The 20,334-nt window shown below is 40.7% G+C and overlaps 1 protein-coding gene across 1 annotated transcript in view; it reads right to left on the bottom strand.

Annotated features, from left to right (window-relative positions):
- Positions 1-20,334, bottom strand: part of PTPRT (protein tyrosine phosphatase receptor type T) — a gene marked incomplete at both ends in the record, with an annotated part of 444,837 nt that overhangs the window by 22,668 nt on the left and 401,835 nt on the right. Inside the window, 2 exons of the mRNA XM_084296820.1 lie at positions 6,495-6,582; positions 12,595-12,782. Of these exons, the coding sequence (XP_084152946.1) occupies positions 6,495-6,582; positions 12,595-12,782 (276 nt within the window). The remainder of the gene's footprint in view (positions 1-6,494; positions 6,583-12,594; positions 12,783-20,334) is intronic.

The following is a 20,334-nucleotide window of genomic DNA, read 5'->3' as shown; positions in this document are numbered from 1 at the left end:
AGGTGTGATTCTGCAGTAACTCAGTCAAAAAGGTTTTAGTCGTGACTTAATTAAACGTGGAATCAGATAATAATTGTGAAGACAGATGTACATGCAGTTCTGAGAAATGGGATTTGGATGTATATTAAATATTCATTTGCTCATGTAAAGCAATGATTCTCATACTCTGCTCATTGTTTGGGTGAAATTTTCACACCCAAAAAACACAGCCACATTGTTGTATTTATCAAATGCCATATTTGCATTCAAAAATGGTTTTGCTGGTGAATCCTTCAAAAGCTCTGCTATATTTGTATTAATAAATACAAACTTTGCAAATGCAGCAGGTATCTTTCTCTAAGTGCTGATGTTGCTCCCAGCTCCAGACAATTACCCATGCTCAAGGCAAGCTCACTAGGAGTTGCACTAAATCTTGTGTTTAGACAGACAACAAAGGAATTTATACTTAGCGCAATTCACACAGACAGACAACGAGCTGATTAAGCTGGACATCTCGATGAAACACACAAAATCTCCTGTAGACAATTTCACACTTGCAATTCAAGGCAGGAAACTAAGCTAGTTAAGAATCACACAGAACAAAGGCAAAGAAAAAAGTCCCTAGAGTTAATGGTTGTGAGGAGAACATTTGCTAATCCTCCCTGCAATGCCACAGTATAATAATGTTATGAAAGTCTAAGCTTATTGCAATAATATAACTTGAAAAGTCATGAGACCCAGAATGACCCTAATGACAGGTGAAAAGAATCTCAAGTTAATTGTTTAAGTGGGACCAAGACACTGTCTACGTACAGTGTGTGGCTGAAGTGCTCTGAACAGCCCTTAAGGAAGATCTTCTCTTCAGTTAATAGAGCCAAACTCACAAATCACATTTCAGCTCTTTGAGCCACTCCTAAATTAGAAACTTGAAACAGACAAGATGAATACCTCCCCAAGGGACCTCGCTGTGAAAGACCTAAAAGGACGTAGAATAGGTCTGTGAATTCAAGACAGTTATGCATAAATAAAAGGTGCTCTGTAGCTATTAACAAGTGTTTCTTTTGTTCATGTGTACCAAAGATAGTTATCCTATCTATCTAAAGGATGAAGAAATGACCATTGGAAATGAATGATTTTTTTTAAAAAAAAAAAAAAAAAAAGAGAGAGAGATTCAAGTTTAGGTCATCTTATATTTTGGATTCAAAAGAAAATTATTTTTAGCTGAACTTTGCTTCAGGTGGATAGAATCTACAGTAAGTCATCTCATGTTTTACAAAAATGAGACAATACATGTGGGAGATTTATTTCTCTGAAGAGTGTGAACAGTGCAGCAGAAAAACTGTATATGTATACATATACACAAAACTTTAATGATGTGTAAATGGTGTCTTCAATCATAAGTTCATAAGTTTAGGAGACCATTCTGAATAAAAGGTCACGAAATAACTTACCTTGCAAATCACTTTCTTTCCAAATTTTTTTTTTTCTTTTTAAATCAAGAGGACAAAAAAACAATGCAACTTACTATACTATTAACAGCAATACTAATTATCTTCTACTCAGTCTTTTCATTTACAGACTTTAAAGGGCTTTTAAAAGAATAGTAACTATCTTAACTACATCTACTTCCAATGGCTAGAACATATTCCTGATTCTACATCTTTTCCACTGGACAACACCAGCCATAGAGACAACATATTTACGCATACTGAAATGAAAGGTGTCACTCAACATTTCTGTACACTCATCAGACGTCATAAAATCACCATGTGATACAAATGCATCATGAGAAACTTTAACAAAAGAGAGTAACAAGACAAATTGTATGTTTGTAATATTCAAGGCTGCAAAAAATGGAAGTATATTTACAGATGTATATTTGATTTTGTTTCTCCCTGTTGGCTATAGTTGGTATGCAAGTTAGCAGAACTCTGAATTTGTATGAATAGCACTTTGACTGAAAATTGGTCTTAAAACAGATTTCAAAAATGACAAGAATTTCACTGAAAAGCATTGTGCTCCCATTTTAGTACAAAGACGTTATCGTCTGAAACTTCTGTCAAAATTCCCATTAGTGATCATTTGAAATATCATTGCAATTTTTCCACATACCATTTTGACACCAGCACTGGATTAATCTCATGCAACTTTCGCCATCTAAATATTATGCAGCTAGTCTAAATTGTCTGTCATGGTTCCCCACATAGTTGATGGAGAAATGCAGACATCTTTTGCAATGAATCAACACAGTCCTCCAATCCCATCCCCAGCCATCCCACACTGTGCCTTGGGAAAAGGATAACAGCAAGGTGTGAAACCTGCCACGCTCCCAGGATCACATACCATGGACACTGCACAGACAAGCAAGTGCTTAGGTACTACAGAAGAAACCATGAGATAAAAATGCTTGGAAGATAAGAGATTTACATTCTAATTCCAAAACTGACATTTGTTGCTGTTGTTTTTTATGCATTATCCTTGTTCGTGGACAAGAAGTCCACTCTACCTGTGTTTCAGCTGGGAGCTCTGTTAATCCTTCTCTAGTGTCTGTCAGTTACACCACAAAATCCGGGTTAATTTGCAGTCTTCAAGCCCAAAGCATACAGCAGTCACAGCACAAACAAAATGAAGCCGTTTTCTCTACTGTCTTGTGTCACCAACTCCATAGTTTTTAATGGACCGTCACAAAACGTTAAAATCATCGCCTAAGTGGGAAGATGGTGGAGCTCCACTGCAGATGGGAGAATTGTCTAAAGAAGCACTGGTATGAGCATCCCTGTGAGCGCTATGCTCATCCTGTAATTATATGCTCAGAAAAGGGATAAAACAAAAGGGAAAGATGGTGCTCTCCTGTAAGTTAAACACAACCCTACGTCTCTGTTTTCTCAGCTCTCACCTGAGTGTTTTCACTCTAAATTTGGGAATGAGGAGAAATAGAATAGAAATAAAGATCTCATATAGCTTTTGGATGTTTTCTTTTCTATGTAATAGAACTCAACTCGCAAGTACAACACCTCTCCCCTAACCATCACCTGCTGATGCACTTTGAAAACCTCAATATCAATTAAAATCGCTCTAAAGCAAATTTAAATAATGTAGATTCAGTACATAAATGCATCTGCTACCTGCCCTTGCTCCCTAAGCTGGTCTGCAAAGACAAACTCACCAGTTTTTACAACTAAAGCACCAGTGCATAGATCATAGAACCTGTTGACATATCAAAAACTTCAAGTAGAGCAGCTCCCTAAAGCATGGTGGATCCATGAAATCACAGTTAGCAAAGAGAAACCATCTTTTCATCATCAGCAATGGATCTCTGTGGTAATACAGACACCAAATCCATTCCCTGGCTTTCCCTTTTCTCTAAAAGCATGCCAAAAGTTCCAGACTGAAGGGAGCCTTGAAAAGTCTGGGTTTAAAGAATGGAAAAGCTGAGGGTTCTCCTGCATCTCCTCCCAGTGAACTGATACACCTCCAGTTTTGGTTTGCAAATCTAAGAAGAGCAGATGTTGGGGCTGATCTAGGTTTTCACAGAGGCATAGTGTTAATACAGGGAAATACCACTGGGAAAGTGGTAAGCTGAGTGAAATGGTCCTGTAAGTGTACTACTACCCAGGAGGCCAGAAAGACAAGATCTAATCTGCTGTGAATCACTGAGCAATGCTACTTGTTGATAGAGCTTATAAACCCACATTTTAACAGAAGCCTCTGAAGCAGTTACAGAAGTTAGATCAAAACCTGACTATTCAATTCAGTCCCCAGAAAGCATGGACTGTGTTGTTTCAGGACTAATGACATGGCAACTGTGGTTAAACAAATAATGTTAATTGACATCTGCAACATTTTACCAAACGCACCAGTAAGAGCAATCAGTGCGTACTCTGGGTTTTACCACCAATTGCAGCTCTAGCACAACAAAGCAGTTAAGGGTGTAATTGTTTTCCGCCTCCTCTCCTCTGCTCAGGCATTTGCACGGTCTGTACCCACCAAGCACAATTCATTTTCATGATCCGCCCAGCGGGAACTGCTCTCCTGCTATTTTCAGCTCTTCTGTCAATTCTCTATTCTGGATCCTGTCACTGCCTTTACTCAGGGAAGTTGCCCAATGTTACCCACCAGTATGGTCTAGCTCAAGGCTTAGCCAAAGACATCAATGATAATTTCGCACTGGTTTTACAGAACATCTGATGAACGTTATGCCCCTTCCTTGGGCATCCTCTCTTCCTTCTCCCCAGCACCTTCAAAGAGAAGCAGATACCTCAATCCATTTTACTTCATCGCTCTTTATGGCATGCTACTAAATTCTCTGTGCCATCTTTTATAAGTTATTGTCTCCTTCTCAAAGTCTTTATTTCATATTTATCTGAAGTGAAGGAAACCATCCCAGCCTTGTTGTTTACCTTCAACCCTTCTGCACCCCTGCTCTCTTTCATGACCTTTGCTTTCCTTACTATGCCTCTCCATCCTCTCAACCTCCATCTGATTTTTTTCCCCAACAACAAGCCCTCAAACCTGCGCCCTTCTGTTTTGTACCATGCAGATACTTCTTTCTTAGCTTTGATTACATTTTGCATTTCCTTATTCAAGCGCATCACCTCTTATCTATATTCCTACTGTATTTATATTTATAGCAAAAGGCTAACATCATTCTTTGTCAGACAACAATTAATCTTCGTGAACACCTTCCCTTTAGATAATAACCCATTTATCTTCCTTGATTTTGCTTCCTTAATTTCTTCTCACGTTTCACTTGGAGTTCAGTGTTTTCTTTGTGACTACCTTCAGCATAAATTCAATGGTGGCTCTTGCATAGTCTTGCCTCTTTTCACCTGCACTTTGACATTATGTCAACCGCTTCCTCAAAATCCCGCAGAGGCACAAAGTCTTTCATGTTTCTTTCCTTATATCATACTATGGCACTTCCACCTTCAAACAAATGTGCAGTTGTTAAAGCCAGATGATTCATCTCTCAGAATAATTTGATCTAAGCTAATTGTCTAGACATGCAAATTGAACCTCTGTCTGGAGGTATCTCCCACTAGCAACACGGGAAGCTTACAGCAAGGCTGTGCTTTTTTGGCACCTGAAGATAAGGGGAATGATTTCCACACTATCTGTAATATTCTAGTGGTACCACTTCTATTTTCCACACGGAGAAACAAAAAATTATGGGAACTGGTGACCTGCTCACAACCAAGGCAGAAAGGCAGCAAGCAGAAATGGGATCAGATCAGGGCTCACAAACTTCTGATCTTCATTTCCAGACTTCACCTTTGCCATAGGGTTCCTGGTCTGTTCTATGCCATTACCCCAAAACTGTTACATGAATCACTTCTTTCAAGTCTTATAAGAATGAGATGAAACTTAAGGTATGTGAGAGAGATTTGTGACAAAGTTTTTTTGTTGTTGTTTGTTTCCCACTTCTTTAGTAAGGTCTGTTTGTCCTATAAGAAGTATGCATTTAACCTGAGAAAAAACATACTACTAAATATGTCACTCCATGTGACTTAATTTTGCTTTTGTAGTGTTCCACAGAATTATCCAGTCACATAAATCTATGGCATAACCATTTATATCCCTGTTTCTTGTTCTGATGGTCTCAGGCCTGGCTTCTCCAATTTGATGCTGCTCAGCAACCCTTAAAAAGAATGAATTATCACACCTCTTTTCATATGTCCCAGTCATTACAGCAAATAATGAAACACTGGGGTAAGCTGCCTGGAGAGTTTTTGGAGAGCTTAAATTTGGAGATCTTTAGGAAAAGGTGTCACAAAGATCTGATAAAAACGACAGAGGTGGAGCTAGTCCTGACTTGGAGACTAAAACTGACCTCAGGAGTCTTCCATGCCCTGTAGTTCTGCAAGTGTTAATATCCCTATAACACCACTATTGGTTAACCACAATTAGTAACACTAATTGGTTACTGAAAGAAGTAAAATTAAGAAGCTTTCAGTGCATTTTCAACTGCCTTACTGTGATTCTGGAGCAGAAGCTAAGCTTGTACTAGTCATCAAACCAGGTATACATGTAGATAAGTAGCAACTGCTCCACTGGTTACTGACCACAAAGAAGGAGAAAACCTGGTATCTATCTATATCCTTCATATCTAAAAACCTGACATATCCACGTCTCCTTTTTCACTCCCACTTGTGGCACTGAAAGATCTGGGTTTAGTAATAAAAATCCATAGAAAATGGGTATCATCATCCACTGTGAAAATCTGACAAACGGATTTAGTCCTTAAATTACAGACATCAAATACAAAGTAAGGTAGATTTTACAAGTATTAAAAAGGGTAAAATCATGCATTGAGTTTACATAGACCAATAAAAAACCATAAACCAAAAAAAAAAAAATAATCCTAGAAATAAACATAGCATGTAACAATCCAATTGAACTACTGAATGCTCAGCAATGTAAACCAGCTTTTAGCGAGGTTCTCACGCACACCCTGCTTCCACAAGATGCTTATAAAACCATAGAGAAAGCTCAGTGCAATGTGCATTAACACCTACAGGAGATTATGTTTCCGTATCTGTTCTTATTGCGGTTTTCATCTTCCTTGGCTGTGTCCCAGGATGCCGTCTGCCCCTCGGGTAGTGCCTGCGAAATAAACAATAGTGGAGTGTTTATAAAAATCTGGCCAATGCCTTCAGGTGGATTAAGATGACAGACGAGGGCAAAAATAAAGGCACTGCATAATTCAGTAGTCAACTAAGCAAACAGCTGTTCTCGAGGAAAGGGCACATCTACTATCGTAAAAAGCAGAGCTTGGTGCAGACCATTTGCATCTCTTGGCTTTTGCTAGCTGAGAATCATTTTCCTCCTGCAAGTTCAGATCTAAAAGGATCAGGAGAATTTGTTTCTGGCTGCACAGACACAGGTTAACCTCATTTCTCCCGTAGAACAGGGTTTGTGGAGATTTCACATATGTACACTGCTAAGAAAACCCAGATGGCAGGAACACGGGGCTCAGGCTCTCAGTTGAGCATGTACAGTGGTTTAAACTATTTCTATGTTAGCGATGGGGTGATGTAATACAAATCACTAGCTGGTTTTCTCTGAGGAAAAATAAAAAGCTCAGGGTTTTAGATTATGTCTAAAGACAAGAGGCAAAAGGAGGTAAAACACAGAAACTATGGAAATAAATCATCATTTTCCCCAAATTTGCCCTTTTGCTTGAGAAAGGATGGGTTAAGGAAACCAGCAGCAGACAGCGCTGCTTTACCACACAGCTTGGTCCTGCAGCTATTCTGAACACAAGCGAACGAGCCACTTTCCCCTTGACACAAGCCCAGGAAGGATTGGAGAGGCAGAGCCAGGAAAACGGCAGCTGTGCTGGGGTCTGGCTGGAGGACGGTCCTGCCTTCCTTGGAAGATGGCCTGGACTATCCACCCACAAGCAGGACGACCTCTCTCCGTGTCTCAGGACCACCGGGGATGCCAGCAGCAGCAGCTGAAAGCAGCTGTCACAGCAGTGCTCGGCTGGAACCGCAGTGGCACCGGCCGGCTGGGCACGGCTGGCACCACAACGCGAACAGAAAGCCACCAACGAGCTGCAGACAATTGGCAGCAGCTGCACCCAGCCCAGCCATCATTAGTGCTGAACACACAGGTGGGAAAAGAACGGCTTCCACTGAGTTTTCTCCATAGATCTGCCTCCTTCAAGATCTACTCCCTAACACGAGCCGATATTACTAAAAACAACAGCAACATTACAAATTGCATTATTTATGGTCCCCGGGGAATTGCGGAGTTTTTAGACTGCTCTCATTGGGGAATCATATCTGCCTTAGCTAGCAGCAGGTAGTTTGACACAGCTGTACTGGAAAATGAATTTATATTCATCTTCACAAGTGATCCAGGTCTATTATGGTGCCTGAATGCAATAGCAGAGAGACACAATTATTAGGATCTACAACACCGGCCTTGCAATTAAACTTAATATGAGCAACCCCCTGGCAGACCAGATCGTTGTGAATTTCCCCCAAAGGGGTTCCAGGACAGAAAATGTCAGGCAGTGCAGCACTGCCACGAGCCTTGCTGACAAAAGACAGGGACAGCGAGTTCCTATTCAAAAGCCCAGGAGAAAGAGTAATAACTGTAATTGGTGAGGGCTTTGATCACACATATATTTCCTTTACAGACAGCTGTTTCCAAATAGCAGCTCATCTCCTGAGCACAAAAAAAAAACAACAAACCCAAACAAAAAGCAAAACAAAACCCACAAAAACCTACACACAATGAAAAAAAATAAAAAATCCCTGAGTAAAAGCAAAGAGGTGAGGAAGGTTCATTTTCATCTTCAAAGACTAAGGAAAAAGGTGCCTTATTTTTCTACTAATATCAAATCACAGCAGATTGACCAGAGAATGGCAACAGTCATTAAACACGTAATCACAGCCATCTGAAAAGGGAAAATAAATAAGTAAATGTCTCCCTCATCACGTCCATGGGGGGGTAGGCTGTCTTGGCCAAATAAAATATGTTTAGGTCCAATAAATCCCTTCTAAGCTAACCTTGTCCTTTCAGGTGATTTGAACATGAAAGTCTCCATTGAAATTCATGTTTTTATATTTGCCTGAGATAGTCTCCAAAGATTTCAGAACATGGGATTTTTCATCTCACTCGAAACCAGAGAATTCTCTGCGTTTTATGAAACTACCCCTCCCTGAAGAAATGAAAGGGGGGGATCTGGCTGGTGAGGAACACAAACTGCCTTTGCAGAGTGCACCCATACCCCTGCTTCTATAAAACAGATCGGAGTAACTGCACATATCCAGGTGGTACAGCATTGGCAATTTTGTTGTGATACCACTAAAAACTGAGAATTAAAACTGCATTAGAAATACAAAGGCAAAAGTATCAATTATAATTAATATAAGTTGCATCCAGAAAAAGAGAAGCATTCCTAATGTTGTTTTTTTTTTTTTCTCTTGAGTTTAGGTTTGTACAATACTTATTTCCATGATCTCAAAAAGGAATATTTCTGTTTCTTTCTGCAGTATTGTTAATAGCAAAACAGGACAGATAGATCTCTTGGCTATCAGTATTTGACCCACGTGTGATGCTTCTACACGAAACACTCCAAATGCTTCTTTGTTCAATTTGCTAGCTGTAAAATTCTGGTGTTAAAAATCTGAATTTAATTTTTAAGCTTTTCTTTCTTTTCTTCTTCTAGAGAAGTTTGGAAAAATTCATGCTGAAATATCATCCCAGTAGTGGAATTTATCCTATAATGAAGCTTTTAAAACTAAAATGATCTAATTTTTATCTGAAATTGCAGGGCCATATCTCTACAAGTCTCTTTATCTTGATTAAAATTTCCAAGCACCATGGCCCAAACATAACCAAAGAGTTCACATTCAATTGAGACTTAGTGCAAGCCAATATACATTTCCAATGGATGCATTTAGCTAATTTGCAGTTTGTTTTTCATTTAAGTAGGAAAACCTGAATCATTCATTTGCTCTGATGCGCCCCAATGCTGTTGTATTCTTGCCAAAGGCAACACTATCAATTAAAAGCCTTGCTGCTCATCTCACAGCTCGCCACAAAGTCCTGAGCATCTTCCTGCAGCCTCCAGCTTCTCAACACTGGTGGCAAAACTCTTCCAATGACTCTGCTGTGACCCAGGATGAGAAACTGCTTTGGCTAAAAAAGAGAAAAAAAAATACCCCAAAAAGCCCTGAAGAGAAATATTTCAGCCAGTTCAGTTCCCCAGTCTGGTACAGAGCAAGGACATAAAAAGCATTAAGCCAACACAATCCAAGGACGGCATATATAGTGACAACCCTACTGCCAAACATTTTGTAATGTCATATCATAGCCTGAGCTCCCGGACCTACTCTTTTGACCAGATAAAAGCTGTGTAGCCAGCCAGAAATGAGTGGGTTAAAATCCAGAGGTGACTTCAATGCACTGAAGCCTGGCAGTAGCAAGATTCCTGAGGAAGGAGCCACAAAATCCAAAATAACTAACAGTCTCAGTAATGCAGCAAGAGAAATGTACGTTAGTGACATCCTAAATCATATTTGAAAATGAGTTTGGATACTTAAGCTTATTATCTCTGCAGCCAGTAATTGGTGCTCGCAGTATGGCTATGGGACCAGTCTAGCAGCTCACAACAAATCAGGGCTGATATGTTCTGAAAAAGGAACAGGTGACAGTTAAACAAGTCCCGTGTAAATGTTTATGGCCGTGCCTAATCCCAAACAGTGCCGTCTACTTCCAGTGTCAGTGATATATTTTTCTCTTGAGGTGCACACATTTGATTGCTAAAACAAACAGCAGTCACTCTGGCCTCAGGTGCAGCAGGCAGACCCCAAATAATGCACATGCTGCAAGTGCTGACAGGTTCCCGTGTTCACACACACAGTTATCAGCCAGTTCACAGAAGCAGTGACACCACTTACGCAACCACATCCTGGTGTGGAGTTAGATGTAAGATGCAGGCACATGAAAAATTTTCCAAGATGCCCCCAGTAAAACACATTACCTGTGCTCTAGTGCTCTGCAGTTGAAGGGGTACAAAACAAATCTTGAATGCAATTCCCTGGTTTCTCAGTGGAAATGGGAATGTACAGAGATAAGAGATTGTCATGTATGACTGATACATTCTGTTCAAAGTGATTTTTCATGAGAGTAAAATTGTTTGCTAACATGTCACTAAGTAGGCTCTCATTTATGCTATCAATCTGCAAAGTAAACAGAAAATCAGCGTCTTAGAAGAAAAAACATACAGACAGATGACACTAATATTAGTGTATGAAAACAGATTTTAAGAGACACAAAAATAAAATTTCAGGTCTTTTCTTTTTAAGCTTTTATCAACCATTTTGCAAAATGTTTTGCAAAACAGGCTTTCTAGCTTTACATTTCTCAAGATTTCAGCCAACTTAAAACCACCCTTCCTACCTTCCAGGATTCACAACACTCCTCAACATCCTCCCTGCAATTTGCAGTATTGCTGGTGGTGGCTGAAAGCTGCTTGGAGCCAAAGTGCTACCTGCAGCCCATGCTCTGAAATCCAAATTCCACCATCTAAAAGGACTGCCACTTAGGGCAATTGCCTCTGATTGAAGGGTAGAACAGCAAAAGCGATTTAAGAGCTTGTGGCATTCTCCAGGCTATTTCTTGTAAAGAAAGGAATTATGCAAATGTATATAATGTCATCATCATTATATACGTATGTAGATAGCACTTTCTGGGAAACGCAGAACTTGTGGAGCTGAAAGTTGCATTGACATTTTTCATGCTAATGTGTTATTTTGATAATTACCAATGCCAGTGCCAGAAAATTACATATATGCCAGCACCTGTTTTCTTCTTGAACATCAAGAACTAGATCTTAGGGCATCTGTAATTGAGCTGAATTCAGCTTTGGGTACTACTCATGGAACTGGAGGCCAAGGGGGGCTAAGTAAATCTCCTTAGAGAATTAATACCCTTTTTCCATATTAAACCAAGCTCTTTGTATCGACACTTTAATTAGTGTCCCTGATTGTGGGGCATGAGTGACTAGCCCTGGTTAACATACAGTTACCAGCAACATTTGTTATGACAGTCTTTGATGCTGTCTGATTAAAAAAATACTCCCTGGTGACAACCAGAAAAAGATTGCCTCTCAATTACAGCAAACCCCAGCATCAATGATATAAACCCCATGGACTCCGACTTGCAGGGTGGAAAAGTGAGCTGTTTTCATTAAGTAACTTATTTTTCACAGCTGTTATGTTATTTTTAAGTAGTTTTAATGCCACTATGCATATTAATTACTTATTGCCTTCCCACAAGCTTACTACATTCATTATAATTATCGCTTGCTACAGCAAAGTCTCACATATGTTTGATGCTATTTCCCTCTTCTGTTCTCTCTCCTCTAAATGTATATTTGTCTTCCAACTCCTCCCCAGTGCCACACTTCTTCCTGGCATTTGAATTAAATTCCTGGTCACTCCAGCTATTTGGCCACAGGGTGGAAGGGCTGCTTTCATATTTTCCGCTTACTCCTTGCCCCTCTCTTCACACAGAGTTGCAAGACTAGGTCTGCTGAACATATTCTGAGCCAGAGGTTTGAGCATTCTGGAAAACTCCATCTTCATTTAAGCTGCACAAGGCTGCTGCCTTTGCCTTTACAGTTCTGCATGCAGGTCATTAAGCTGTGATTTAACTTGATCAATTGCTACAGAGTATTTGGGGCTCCAAAAAAAAAAAGCAAAAACCCTTCCTTTTCATAAACCCTGCTTTGCCCTATCGTCAACTAAAGCACACCAATAAATTAAGGACGATGGGACTCCAAATCCTTCATGGAGTTCAGCAACTATTAAATATTTACTATCCACTCTTTATTGGAGAGAGTGCACACGAACACAATGTAATTCTCTTACCACTGTATTAAACACATTTCCTCTGGACCAGAGAGCCACCAAAGATTGCTAGTGCTGTAAAATCCTAGCCTTATAAACAGAAATAAGATGGAGGAAGGAAAGGATTAAGAGGGTGAGTGAATCAAGGCAAAGATGCTTTTCACAATGGTTATCCTCCCCTCCCAAGCATCTGTCCCTTAGGACTGCCACTCCTCTACTTATTCACGTGAGTGAAGGTTCCTCTCACCTCATACTCCTCTTTAAATCCATAGCCCTGTCCTCGCTTCATCTGGGTGATGTGCTGCAGCAAGTCGGCCACTCGGATGGCTGGCTGGAACTGCCCCCGGGGGTAGGACATTTCCACCGGCTCGCAGCTCCGGTACGGGTGGGTCTGGATAGTCAGGGTTGGCTGGGTCATCTCTCCATGGCTACTGTCTGTTTTAAAGACAGGGAGGCAAAACAAGCTTTCACCTATCTGTGAGTTCCACTCTCATTCCTTCTCCACTTCTTTGTTTCTCCACCACCCCATAGGTTGGTGCAGGCAAAAGAAAGTAAAGAAATAAGTAAGAAACACACACTTGCCTACAGCTGCCCAGAAACACTAACTCACATTCAAATATTTTTTAAGTCAAGGAGACAAACTCAGAGATGGGAAGGGAATAAACAGCTTGTCAGGCACAACAAGTATATAGCATGTATAGTGAAATAGCAAGTTTGTGAGTGCTGCGTAACGACTCCACTCAAGTTACATACCTTTCTTCACAGACCTGCAAAGAACAGGACCAAAAGATACATACAGATGAGCAAGATATTCAAGCAAGATTTGAGGTGTACAATATGAGATAAGTGAAAGGGGTCCAGGTTAATAGCAAACAAATTATTAGCATTTCAAATAAACCACAAAGGATGTTAGAAGCAAATTAAACTGCTCTGCAAATTCAACTCTAAAATTTATGCCAATTGCAAAGATGTGATGTTATGAGAAAGAATAAAAGAACACAAAAATAGTTTCCTTGCATGCACAATCTTAAAATTCAGATGTATAAAAACATAAAGCATTCCTTTTTGATATAAATATTTTAGAAATCTCTATCACTACATAGATGGAATTGTAACCTCTTATACTCCCTGCAAAACTGCAAATGCATAGCAAAATCCTCCTGTTGAACTAACAGCAAATAACGTGAATAGCCAAACAATTGACTACCAAAATATTTATTTTTAACAAAAGAAACTGAGAGTAGCTGAAAAATTTAAGTTTTTGTCTACTAGAATTGACCAGATTTATAGTTGGCCAAATAAACTGTTGTTTTTTTCCCTATGATTACAAGTATCTAAAGATCATAGAACCATAGACAGTTGAGGTTGGAAGGGACCTTTGGGGTTCATCTGGTCCACCCAACTGCCCAAGCAGGGACACCTGTAGAGGGATGTCCAGGGCCCAGCCCAAACAGCTTGTGCAGATCTCCAAGGAGGAGACCCCACAACTTCTCAGGGCAACCTCTGCCGGTGCTCTGTTACCCACACAGCACAGAAGTGCTTCCTGATGCGCTTGGGTTCTTTGGCCTTAACATCCTGCATCAATTCTTTCTGGTCTCAGCCAAAGCTAGCCCCTGTTAGCAAAGAGAAAATATATCTTCCTCTAACGGCTTTAAAAAAAAAAAAAAAAAAAAAGATGACAATCACATACACAAGGTTCATTTCGTACAGAAAGCTTACTGAAAAGAAGCCTGAACACTATCCCTTGTCAGCAATACTACAGTCATGCTTTAGAAGGGATAAAGAATGAATAAATCAAGTTGCAATTTCAGGGTGATTTTTAGAGACAAAAATATGGCCAGTGTGCTATTGTAAACATTACTATCCTTGAGAAATCACCATGAAGATTCGATCACAAGCAGTCAGGATCTCTGCTCTGTCCCTCATTGCAAAATTGGGCAGGAGCAGACAGATTAGGGCATTAGAGCGCCTTTTCAGCAGATGGCAAAACAATGACATGACAAAACATGACAAATAATGCTTTAGCTGGCTTACTGTTATATTGGAGGGAAGATACCAAGACAGGCATATGCTCTGTTTTGAAGTTATAGGACTACGAGAAGGAGAAAGGAATGACAGCAGTGGACACACGGCCACAGGGCAAGCTGTGAGATAAACGAGACTGGTGGTTGAATGATCAGGGATGCTGAACATATCCTGCTTCTTCTGAAACAAATTACCATCAAATTGACCACCTGCTTTGAAGATCAGGCTACTGGATTTAAGGATTTCTGAAGCTCAGTTTCTCATAAACATAGTCACATTCCTTGGACGCTCCAAGATTTATAGAGCTATGGTTCTAGCGAAGCAACCCTCACATACAAAATGTGAATAAATTTGGGATTTAAGGAAGAGTAACATCCAAAGCATTTGTATAATCATCCCTAATGCTCCAACTAATGACAGTGTGAGAACTCTGAACAGAGGGAATTTCAAGGCTTATTAATTCCCCTAGTTGGATTCGCTTTCCCCGTGCATCTTTCCTCCCCTATTCCCTATTAACCTTCTGTAATGGAGAGGAAAAGATTTTTACTGCGGACCATTTCCGACAGACGTACTATGCTTAATTTTCCATCATTAGGTTTAATACAAACCCAATTTCACAACTGGCTTCTCTGAAGAACCTACATGTAATGCCACATTTTTATCAGCCCCAATTAAAAAACATTACAATATCCCTACTCGAGAGGGAGTCTTAAAACTAATGTGCGGTTCTAGTGCTAATACAGTCAGGGCACACGCAGAGCACAGGCTACTTGTGAAATGGAGCTCAGATCAGTCAGCTCCTTCATGGGATATTATTCATCTTCTTCAGATCCTTTAATTCTGGTATATTTGGCTCTCTTCTCCCAACAGTATCCTTGGAAGAGGTGAAAGCCAGAAAAGCAGCCCCTTTCCAGAATAACTTCCTTAAGCTAGGCACCCATGTTCTGAATCTGGAAGTAGGAGATGCCCAGCAGCAAAGAAGGGTCTGACTCTGGCCTCTAAGTTTACAACAACAACTGTGATTCTGGTCTCTTGGGTCAGACAGAAATATTATAAAATCCACTGATTGTCGTAACAGCTCTTGCGGTGTGGTCTGCAGCATCACCTTTCACCCAGCCAAATGTTTCTCCTAAGAAAAACCCAAGTCACGCAATCTGGGTCATCCTGCTCTCAAGCCTAGAGCACACGGAGCTGACACTGGGAACATCACCTCTGATGGATTTCTGTAACAAAAGCATCTTGAATGCCCTCTGTGCACTATACGATCCAAAAGAAAACCACAGAAAATCGGCACAGAAATTTGCACCAACTCAGGAGGGCTGTTGGTTCTTTCCATGAGCATCTTATCTAGACAAGGAAAATACTGGAGGGGCTTTTATGGAGATAAATTACAATGTATGAAGCGAGTCTAGTGTTCATATGTTCTGCTAATAAAGCCTGATGCAAGAAACATATTGTTCCTTCCCGGTCTAATCACACCACAAGTCTGAACCTAAGCATGGTTAATGAGGCGCTCAAGCAAGGCCCTACACCTTCTCTCAAGATGTGCTGTTTACAGCAATTTGTGAACAATTCAAAACGCAGGGCAGGAGGGGAGGTAGCAGCAAACCCATCTCTCACCAGGACAATCAACCGGGAGTCTTCAAATGCTTACAACCAGGCTATGCCTTTCCTGCAGGCTGCAGCAATAAAAGGCATCTCGTGCCTTCTGGCACTGCTACTACTGGAAAAGTCAACAAAAACACCAGCCCCTCAACCCCTCAGATTCTGCTGTAGTTGTTGCACTGACGGGAAGTCACAGCACTCTTCCATAGTCCCTCCAGTCTGTCCCCTTTCCACATCCACCCTAATCTTCTGCAAACAGGGAGGAGGTTGTAGGACCAACTACCCTTCCGCTGAAGTTCTGCTGGTGCCTCCAGAGCTCTTGTGCCTTTAGTGAGTTTTCAATGAGAAAAACAAATCAAGAAAAAAGTTGTTTTTGTTTTTGGGTTGTTTTTTTTTTTTTTTTTGAAAAGATGCTTGAAATAATTAACTGAAATTGAAATACTCATGAACTAGTAAACACAGAGTCATGCATCAGGTTTTTTTTTTATTATATTTCATGTGCCCATCTTATTTCTAGCAATACGTCCTCACTCTGTTGATAGGAACACAAACCACACCTGACTGCATACCAAAGATGGGCTACAGCATCGAGAAATAATCGAAACCCAAAGATTGCAAGACATGGTGATTCCATCCTGACCCTAAAAGTTGTGGCAATGGTTAATTACCCCTGTTGCCTAAACATTTCTTAATTGCAATTTGATTTTATTTAGCTTCAGTTTCCAGACACTGAATCTTATTATACCTCCTGTTAGATTAAAGAGCCCTCTGAGTATTTGAAAACTTGACCTATGTAGGCACTGATCAAATCACTTCTCCAGTTTCTCTTTGATAAAGTAATTTGATTGAGAGCTTCTGAAGTCTCATTAGGGCAGAGCGTTCAGGGCTCCAGTTCCTTCCCAGACCCATCTCTGATTTTGCCAAGTTCTTTTTGTGCAGATGTAAACAAAGCAGTTATTCTGCATGTTGCTGGAAACACACTGTTTGTAATAGGCTTTTTTCTAATATTAGCAGCTGCAACAGGAAAATATTTTGTCAGCTTGTTTGTTAACCCTTCTTAGTGCAACATGCTTTATCCCCACACTAAGATGCCCGTTGCCAATGCAGGTATTTTGTTTTCTTGAAGCTGACACTTTCATTACCAGCCTATTAGTTCACAGAACACCCTGAAATTTTGCAAAAGACATTAAATCAACAATTCACTGGCTCCCACATAACTTCCTGATGGTGAAACTCTTCAGGCATCTCAACTTATCTGTTAGAGGTGTAACTGCAGATAATCAAATTTAACAACACTGACTACACTTTTAATATTCACAAGCTCTCCTTGCTTACAAGAAATGGTACTTCTGTGACTCTCTCCTTTGCTGGAGAAATAACCATAAACTTGCTGAAGTCACCCGTGAGGTTCTGCTCTGCCAAGAGAAACACAAAGGAGTGCTGTGTGCTGAGAAAAGCCCCAGCAGAGGCCGGCAAGGTGGCATCTTCCCCCACTTGGCGAGTAGCCCTGAGGGTGAGATATTATTGCCTGCCTGCTACTACACCACCTTCTATTATATACTTTCGTTGCTGCCCAGACAACTAAAATAAATATCTCCCTCCATGGCAAAAAATTATACATTTTTCTGTAGATGTCAGCAATAAAGTGAAGAGCAGCTGAGAAATTCAGAGTCGCAGCCTGCAAGTGGCTGCGTACAGCCAGACCCCTGTGCAGCGTCCCAGTAAGGCTGTTGGGAGTCACATCTGGGGCTGAAGCTCTGGATCCTTTTACAGGCATTCTCGTTTCATAAACCTGGTTTTGGTAGCCTGAGAGATACCTAGACACATATTATGTCATTGCCCTCAGATTAGAAAACTAACCTAATGCCTCAAACAACTGAAAGCAATGTTGTGCTGATGTGTAATCTTCAGTATGTAGGGAAGTTTCTTTCAAAACTTTTACTTTAATATCCCCGGTTTCCACTTGTTACTGAAATGACAGGCATATTGCCTCTGTTTATATTTTTATTCTCTTAGCCTTGGTAAGTGTGTAACACAGTAAGACATCCTTTGCACAAAATAAATTATATTTTGAGCGGTGTTTGTGATGGATTTAATTACACACATCCAATCTCTCTCTACTAGAGCAATGGCTGTTGATTACTTGACATCTTCCAAGTACGACTACAGGACAACTAATCTCTCTTCCCCTACCACTAGGGATATGGAGCTATCTGGTAAACTAATTTGCTTTTTGAGTGTTTTATTATATGATAAATATCCAGCTATAATATACCACATGCAAGCCAAAGTCAAAACATCATCTGTCTTATGAGATCAACTGAGCTAGAAAAGGCAAGTTCCTTAACCAAAAGCCTTCTTGACAGAACAAATCATTCATTTCACAGGTTATGAAGAAGCCACATGGCTGGAGAAAATAATTTTCTCTAGATTTCAGAGAATCACTTGATAAATACTAGCAAAAGTATATTCTAATCTTATAAAAATTATTTTTTTTTCTTTAGTACAGAAGAAAAAACACACTGTTTTTAGATGTGAGGAAGATGCTTTGGTGACATGGGCTAAAACTGGGGACTACTGAGTACCTGTACAACTGTGCAGCTGTTCAGATTTGTGGGACCTCAACAAAGCAAATCTGACTCATAGGTGAAAAGATGCTGTCAGATCTGCCTACCGTACAGAGCAATACAGTAGCTGAAAAGCTACTGGCAACTTCAAAACAGCACAGAAAAACAGAAGCCACTAAAGAGGAATTTTCCAAGCCACAGGATCATATGCAGATGGAAAGAAACCTAAGGGAAACTCAGCTCAAGCAACAGCCCTCAGTGGCATGCTCCTCCGCTGCACATCAACATTAGCACAGTGACCGGACGTGAAAGCCTCTCCCACAGCCCCTTATGGACTGACATGGACGAGTAGGCTACAGATACAATTGAACAGATCAAGCCACCCGTTTTCAAGTTTTCAAGATGTAAAAATCACTCATCTTGCAATTTACGTCAGTAATGTGAGACTTGCTAATGAACCAATATCAGCTTCTTTATATCTTTTCAGTTCTTGAAACATTAGGTTGTGGATAAATCCAGAGCAGAATGAGTGGGCATGGGCAAAAGCCCACCCATGCTACAGAACAGTGAACATCAGAGCAAATTTTTGTCTTTCTAAACACAAGCCAGATTTTGTGCTAGACGTCACAACAGTGACCTTTCTCTGCTTTCACCCATCTGCAAGGAACTACGAGGCATCGCAGTCCATCCTCTCTGCAGGGCAGGGACTCTTATTATCAGGATATTCTTGATTAAGTGAAATGAAAATGACACAAGGGTGTAGTGGGTTTATGTGGCAAGGTTTTGGTAGCTGGGGGCTGCAGCAGTGGCCTCTGTGAGAAGAACCCAGCAGCTGCCCCATGTTAGATAAGGGCCAGTTTCAGCCGGCTCCAAAGGCTGAATATTCAATAGCAGCTGGGAGAGTGAGGAGTGAGAAACAGGCTTACAGACACCAAGGTCACTGAAGAAGGAGGGCAGGAGGTGCTCCAGCTGCTGAAGTTCCCCTGCAGCCCATGGTGGAGCAGGCTGTCCCCCTGCAGCCCATGGGTCTCCCATGGAGCAGATCTCCATTCTGCAGCCCATGGAGAGGAGCCCATGCAGGAGCAGGGGTCTGTGGGGAGCCGCCACCCATGGGAGACTTGTGCTGGAGCAGTTTGCCCCTGGGGGATGGACCAATAACAATAAATTTCTTTAATCTCCTTGTGCTGAGTCTGTTTTGCCCATGATGATACTTGTTGAGTGATCTCCCCATCCTTATCTCAACCTTTGGGCCCTTTTCATCGCGTTTTCTCCCCCTTTTCCCTTTGAGGAGGGGGAGTGAGGGACTGGTTGTGGTGGATCTCAGCTGCCCACCTGAGTAAAACCACCATAAAGGGAAAGGCACGCTGGCTCCCCTGAAGAACCTGCCCTGACGACGTATGCTGAGTATCTTTGAGAGCCACTGGCTATGCACATTTTCTCCCAAAACAGCCTCCACTGTGGTATTATCTCCCCTTCAGACTTTACATTAGTGGTACAACATGGGCCTTACTGAAATATTAAAACCAGGGAAATTAACTCCTTCACTTTTTAGTATTAAATATTCACTTCCCTAGCAAAGATACTTGTGAAAACCATTAAATCTAGAGATGTCTACAACTATAAGGTAAAATTACAGAGCTAAAAACATGCATTACATAAAAAAGTATTAATCAAGCATAAGATAGGGTAGAGGCAAAATAAATAAATCCTCTGTATCTTATTATCAACAAATCATGTCACAGCCAAGCCGAGGGAGTCATCTACTATTGCAGATATAGAACATTTATTAG

This window comes from Netta rufina (assembly GCF_964035555.1).
Source record: "Netta rufina genome assembly, chromosome: 16".
Taxonomy (NCBI): domain Eukaryota; kingdom Metazoa; phylum Chordata; class Aves; order Anseriformes; family Anatidae; genus Netta; species Netta rufina.
This window is presented reverse-complemented; position numbering and strand designations above follow the sequence as displayed.